The sequence below is a fragment of the Brassica oleracea genome, chromosome C7 (genome assembly GCF_000695525.1).
Source record: "Brassica oleracea var. oleracea cultivar TO1000 chromosome C7, BOL, whole genome shotgun sequence".
Lineage (NCBI taxonomy): Eukaryota > Viridiplantae > Streptophyta > Magnoliopsida > Brassicales > Brassicaceae > Brassica > Brassica oleracea.
The window spans coordinates 36,120,313-36,127,434 of record NC_027754.1 but is presented as its reverse complement, the minus strand read 5'-3'; the positions used below and the strand labels follow the sequence as shown (position 1 = coordinate 36,127,434).

The window sequence follows — 7,122 nt, the reverse complement described above, 5'->3', positions numbered from 1 at the left end:
ATGGAAGCTATAAGAATCTTAATGGAAGTGAAAGAAGCCACTAGGGCTTAATGGAAAATGGGAATGAAGCCACAAGAGCTCAGTGTGTGGTAGCCACAAGGGCTAAATTAAGATCTGAGTAATTCCAGATTCTTATTGGGGGCAACGTATCAGAGGAGAAGAATACGTTGAATGAGACTCGCGGAGGAGTTCTATGGTAGCGGATCTGTTACTTCGATTTGAAACCCTAGGGATATCGCCCCCGCAATCGCCATCGGGGTGGAGTTAAATGCTATCAATAACAACTCCTTTGTTGTTCCGGATGTATATCTTATTTGAAGAATATATATATTTTAAATTTTCATCTTCTGTGATTCAGTAAAACTGGATTTATTTGCATTTTCCAGGATCTGATTTTTTCAAGATATATAAAAATTATAAGGTTGAAAAAGGGCAGCCCATAGTTTCATATATTTTTATTCATTCAGCCGAAATATAGTCCAAGTAATCCAAGAGCAGTCCACAGCTTTTTAATCCAAAACAACGTATAGAGTCATAACTTATATTGTGGCAAATAATATAAAATTATAAACCAAATAAGGTACAAAACCAATCTAATTTTATTTTCTATGAATAACAACTTTGTATTATGTTTATGGCTCATGCTATATAGGCTATGTACATATGTAACATCTATGATTGTTCCAGAGCCCACAATTGGGAGAATGGTAGGATCTTAAGAGGTATGATTAACAGCCTTATGATTTTATAATTTAAATTCTGTCATTTCATCAATGCCCACAAATTGGAGCCCAGTTTTGAAAACCAGTGCGACTTGCCTGTCACCATCTCAACAAGCTTCCTTACTGTATGTTGCTAGTGCAAAGATAACACCATAATTGAGTAATGCAAAAGATAATTCAAAGAGATAAAATGAGTAGTGCAAACCGGTGTTGCCTGTTCTACATATCACCTTTTGACTATTATCTTAATAGTTCATTGACCTGGTTGCCTATATTAAGTTTATTACATCAATGATTAATCATTGTATATGAAAACTATAAATATTTTTCCTTAAAATTAGCAGCAAGACCTAATTCGGTTATATTTCTAGTCTTTGCCTCTTGTTTCTTTCTTGGGTCAAGAACATAAGATGAGGTGAAGCCGCATGCAAACTATTCAAGTCGCGGTGTATCCTACCTCCGTCCGAATCATCACGGGGTTGTGACGAGAAATTTGATTTCTTCAAACGAGTAGCGTTCGTTATAATGTATGTGGCCATGTCTACATCTCCTCGTCTCCCTTTGTAACCTTCCCACTCGAAAGTTTCAAAACTGTGCAACAAGCACTTGGGAACAGAACTTGGTCGCTTCCAGCTATCCGGGGTTTCTATACTAGTAAACTCATGAAGCAAATGTTCCTAGTGAAGACCAAACATTAACACACAGTTTAACATCAATCAAATGGGAAGGTGATAAAAAAAATTAAAAGCATAAATTAATTAAAAGGGAACCGCTTGCTTACATCATGGAGTTTGAGAAATTTTAGATTAGGAGAATCTTCGAGCATACGAGTGACAAGATCCCACCAACCTTGAGCACATGTGTTCAGTTTCAGATCAACGAGATTGTGGAAGATCATGCCACAAGGAGATAGAACCTGTACACAACAACAACATAAGTGAAGAACAACATTCCATTCCTTTTAATATATATATATATATATATGGTGGTAACGTACGTACCTCTAAAAAGGGTAAACATAGAGTAAGCGAGCGGGCACAAGTAAAAGCTTTCAGAAACTTGTGGTTACGTACTGCCCAAGTTATGTCAACATGTGCATGTTCTAAGTTAGGCATATGCTCAATTCGATGGAAGTCGTAAAGGACATAATCTCGAATGAATAGGGACACGAGAGACGGAGCATCTATCACAAACCCGCCACCCTTTTGGTATCTTCCGGTATTATACATTCTCAATATCCGAAGAGAAGGCACCATGAGAGCCACGTCCAGGTTATCATGGGCCAAAAAAAGATAGTCAAGATTAGGACAACCGGATAAAAGCCTCGTAAGAGACGACACCTTGTTTTCTGCGTAATCCACGTCTGCAAGTGTCAATTTTTTCAGAGACGGGAGACGAACAGAAAAAGGAACATCCAAACGCAAGCGATTATATAGGTTCAAGGTTTCTACTGTTTGGCATGTATACATGCTACTCGGCAAGCTGATCATGGTCCCTTTCTCATCAGAAGAACGGATATCAACTGAAATCGCTTGCACACGGTGACAAACAACTGCAGTTTCAATCCAATTTCCAACATCTATTGCTTGAGACTTGGGACCTAGACAGAGATGCAAGGCCTCTAGAACCGGTGCCTTATTTGACATCAAAGACCTGTAAACAAACTGCGTGAAGGTCGCATAGTTTTCATCACGGAAGCTTCTATCATCATAATTAAGTCTTGGAACTAAACTCCTAAGAAGCAGCCATCTTTTCGACAAACAACATGTGGCCATGACATGTTTCGTCCAGTGACGTGACAGTATTCGGATGAGCAAGTCATCTGACAATTGACTGATCATGTCCATGTTTGTATATTTACGAATAGATATCACAATGCCCGCATTCTCTATTTATACACATAGAAGTCGATACTTTTTTTTGTTTTCCTATTAAACAATGGTGTTGATATTCCTTTTTTTTTTAGTGAATCGCATACTTTGCATATATGTATTTGAGTAGTTTTCCTCTTCAATGATATAAATCTTATTTTCCTTTTTAACACTTTAACCTTCTTTTCCTTTTCTATTTTATTTTCATGTAATTTATCAGGATTATGATTATTATTAAGACTAAAGTATAATTTAGGTTTGTTTGGAAACATAAATCGTAGTTTAAAAAGGAAGTTTGTTTGGAAACATGAATGACAATATTAAATGAGAATTGTTTGGAAACTTCCATAGCGGTATATGTATTTCCTTTTATTTATACATTTAGTCATTGCATTTATAATAAATAAGGTATTTCTTTTTATTTACAGATTCTACCACTACATTTAAAATCAATTTAAATTAATTAATTACAATTCCAAAACTTATCTAAACAAATCGATATTCATGTATTGATCATTATTAATATTGTACAAATATTACTAAATAAAAAAAATTTATATTTCATTTAATTTAGCCAAACACATTAAAATGATTTTTTTATTTGTTTACGGAATCAGTTAGGCATAGACATCCGGGTACCCATGTAAGTACGGGTTGTTTCTTTCGGGTATAGATTTTTTGGGTTTTGAAATTTCTTTTTAGGTACTTCATTTTTGTATATCTTTTTGTTTACAGATTTTACCACTGCATTTAAAATCAATTTAATTAATTAATTACAATTCCAAAACTTATCTAAACAAACCGATATTCATATATTGATCATTATTAATATTGTAAAAATATTACTAAATAATTTTTTTTTCTATTTCTCTTAATTTAGCCAAACACATAAATATATATATATATATATATATATATATATATATATATATTTGTTTATGGAATCTGTTAGGCATAGACATTCGGGTATTCATTTAGGTACAAGTCGTTTTTTCGGGTATAGATTTTTTGGTTTTGAAATTAGGCCATGTTTGGATATAAATTTATGTGTGAGTTTCAAGTTGGATCTACCGGGTCTGTATGAATTTGGTTCTGATGTACAGTAAACTAAAAATATTCAAATAACGAATGTATTTGAAAATGATTTGGATATTTGAACCAAAAATAATCGTATTATCCGGTTCGGTCCGGATCTTTTGAATACAATTAGTTATATGGAGACATATCTAAAATATATAGCACTAATCATGAAAAACAAATATCAATGTATAACTACGTAAAAACTAATACCTGCACGGGCGCACGGGTCAATTTCTAGTTATTATTTTAAACATGTGTGATTCATTCTGATGCAAGAGAATCTTAAACTTACGGAACCTAATCTATTGTTTTCTTGAAGTTTTCCTTTTACTTAGTGCTTTCCTTTTTCTGTAGGGATTTACTAGCTTTTCGTTTTCCTTTTTATGTTTTAGGCGACCAGGTATGATGAAATTTAGAATATGCTTCTGACCAATGATTTATTGTTTATTACGAACAAGCTGAAAGAGAGGCATATGAAGTGGTGATTGAGAATAGGAAGCTAATCTATAAGCCAAGTGGGATAGTTCTGGACACAAAAGAAAGTCCTCCAGATGCAAAGAGGATCTTTGTCCCGAGTGTGTCTAAGATATTGTATGTTGGAATGAAGAAAAAGGGCAACTTTCAACATTCTAGCTTTCTTGCTGGAGGGGCTACCTTATCTGCTGGAGGGAATAGTTCGCATACCCAAAATCAGATCTGTTCGAATGAACACATTGAGGAATACGAGAATCCTGTACCAAAGGAGAAGATAGTGAAACGTATAGACTCACACAAAGGAATCAAATCTTTCCGATTAGCTGAGAGGCTACACTCGAGATGGAGTACTGGTGCTGGGCCTACCCTAGAATCAGTTGTATGATATACTACCCACCAGAGCTTCAGTTTAGGGTTCTTGAACAAGCTCAACTGTCTCCAAGAGCTTCAAGCTTTTCAAACCCATCTCCTTTTTCCCTGGTTAGATCACTAGGAACAAGTCTTGGGAGAAGTCCTTTGGTTCAAGAACTTGAGTCTTTAGGTCTATATATGAAATATATATATGAACAGCAGCAAATGCTCATGTGATGATGAATGAAGAATGATCTTCTTATTATGTATGTGCCTGTTCTACAAGTCACCTTTTGACTATTATCTTTTTCATATTTTTGTCGTGTGATTATTTTTAATCAATTACTAAATCATATATGATGTCCTCAAATGAATTTTACTCTTTCGCTGATCTTATTATATAAAGTTTGGTTTTTCAAAGTTGCTAATTAACACGATCGCGACACATGACAGTTATATAATTAAGATTGTGACATGTATTATTATTGTTTTTTTTTCTAAAATCATTAAAAAAAATGATAGTAATTATCCTTTTTAAAAATCTTAAACCAAAAAATTGTAGAAGAGTATTTAATGTTAATTTTCTGGTTTTTTAAAGTTGCTAATTAACACGATCGCGACACATGGTAGTTATATAATTAAGATTGTGACAATGTGTTAGTATTGTTTTTTTCTAAAATCATTAAAAAAAGATAATTTGTTATATAAAGCTTGGTTCTTCAAAGTTGTTAATTAACACGATCGCGACACATGACAGTTATATAATTAAGATTGTGACATGTGTTAGTATTGTTTTTTTCTAAAATCATTTTGAAAAAAAAAGATAATTTTTTAAAAAATGATAGTAATTATCCTTTTTAAAAATCTTAAACCAAAAAAATGTAGAAGAGTATTTAATGTTAATTTTCTTTTATTGGTTTTTTAAAGTTGCTAATTAACACGATCGCGACACATGGTAGTTATATAATTAAGATTGTGACATGTGTTAATATTAATTTTCTTTTTCTATCATAAACAAAAAAAACTATAATTATTCACAGATTAACAAGATTTTTTGAAAAAAAATAATAGTAATTTTCGTTTTTACAAATCATATACCAAAAACGATTTGTACAAATAATTTATTTAATTCTAATTTTCCTTTACTAAAATCATAAACCAAAAACTATTTGTACAAATAATTTTTCTTTTCTAAAATAATAAAGAAAAGATAACTGTAAGAAAATTGATAGTAATTATTCTTTTTAAAATTCTAAAGCCAAAAAATTGTAAAAGAGTGTTTAATATTAATTTTCCTTTATTAGCTTTAATACGTTTAATTATGCTTATGTGTGTTCGTTCTATTTATTATTTTCTAACTGAAATTGCAATTCAATTTGCTACCAGGAATAATCAAGAAACAATGGCTTCAGAAAGTTATTTAACACTAGATCAGTTAAATAAGAAACGTCCTTACCGTCGTACTGTAGAAATTCCAAGAAGCTAACCATCCTAAACTGCGAGCCTCTTCTAAATCGAGTCAAGAGCAAGGTTAATACCTGGAGTGAATCGCTTTCTTTTGCTGGAAGGTTGCTATTGGTGAACACTGTCATTGCTGGAATCACAAACTTGCAGCTGACGGATGAAGAAGACACCTACGTCTAGACTGTCAAGGGATCAAACTGGAACAAGTACAACACATGATCAATCTACAAGGAACTCAAGAATCATGCACCCTTAGTTCAGTGGTACAACACAATTTGGTGTGAAGGAGGCATACATAAATACAACTTCCTGGCTTGGCTTTTTGAACTATACTGCAGCCCTACAAGAGATCGATAAATCAACTAAATCATGCACCCTTAGTTCAGTGGTACAACACAATTTGGTGTGAAGGAGGCATACATAAATACAACTTCCTGGCTTGGCTTTTTGAACTATACTGCAGCCCTACAAGAGATCGATAAATCAACTAGGGCCTCAATGTTGATCCATTCTGCCTTCTATGCAATGCGGCTCCAGAAACTCGAGAACACCTTCTTTTTGACTGATGTTACAGCTGGGAAGTCTGGTCCTCAACGTAGCTTTGCTAATCTGGATACCACTCCATCATCAACTACTTCAACAGTCTACGACTCCCAAAGCCTCACAAAAAAACTCCTAATCGCTTGGAAATGCGCAATATACCTACTCTGGACCGAACGAAACTCAAGGCTCCACAGGAGATGCTTCAGATCGCCCACCTCTCTACTATCAACTCTCAACCTCACGTTCCGAAATAGATGGTCAAGTCTTCGATCACAGAACACAGTCTCGGTTTCAGCTATGATCCAGATGTGGCTCCGATGATCTCATTAGTTATCTTGCACCGATCGGATCCTTTTTCTTCATCGCCTGCGACTTTCTCCTCCCTTCACTGCATCCTCTGTAATTGGTTGTCTCTGTTGGGGAAAATTGGGTTGGGCTCTTATCTAAACTTATTCTCTAATTATCAGGTTAACTAAGTAACTAAGGCCGAAAACATTACTAAGGCCCAAAAGCCTGTATTTTTTCCTTTCCTGCATTTAAATAGAAAGCCTTTGGTCTGAGAAAAGTTGGCCGATTCTAGCACCAACTATCACCATCATGATTTTATATACATGAAC

The 7,122-nt window shown here is 34.0% G+C and overlaps 1 protein-coding gene across 1 annotated transcript; it reads right to left on the bottom strand.

The window, feature by feature from the left end:
- Window positions 1-1,081: 1,081 nt before the first annotated feature.
- LOC106303196 (F-box/FBD/LRR-repeat protein At4g26340-like) lies at window positions 1,082-2,569 on the bottom strand. Its single transcript, XM_013739529.1, has 3 exons — window positions 1,724-2,569; window positions 1,504-1,638; window positions 1,082-1,399 (listed from the first exon to the last, which is right to left on the bottom strand). The coding sequence occupies exons 1-3, from the start codon at window positions 2,567-2,569 to the stop codon at window positions 1,082-1,084; spliced, it is 1,299 nt and encodes a 432-aa protein (XP_013594983.1).
- Window positions 2,570-7,122: the final 4,553 nt, after the last annotated feature.

Excerpts from the sequence above, each read along its gene's own strand:
- LOC106303196 (XM_013739529.1), bottom strand. The coding sequence starts at position 2,569 with ATGGACATGATCAGTCAATTGTCAGATGACTTGCTCATCCGAATACTG. Across the intron at positions 1,639-1,723 it reads TATGTTTACCCTTTTTAGAG|GTTCTATCTCCTTGTGGCAT; the intron begins GTACGTACGTTA and ends TGTTGTGTACAG. Across the intron at positions 1,400-1,503 it reads AATTTCTCAAACTCCATGAT|GAACATTTGCTTCATGAGTT; the intron begins GTAAGCAAGCGG and ends GGTCTTCACTAG.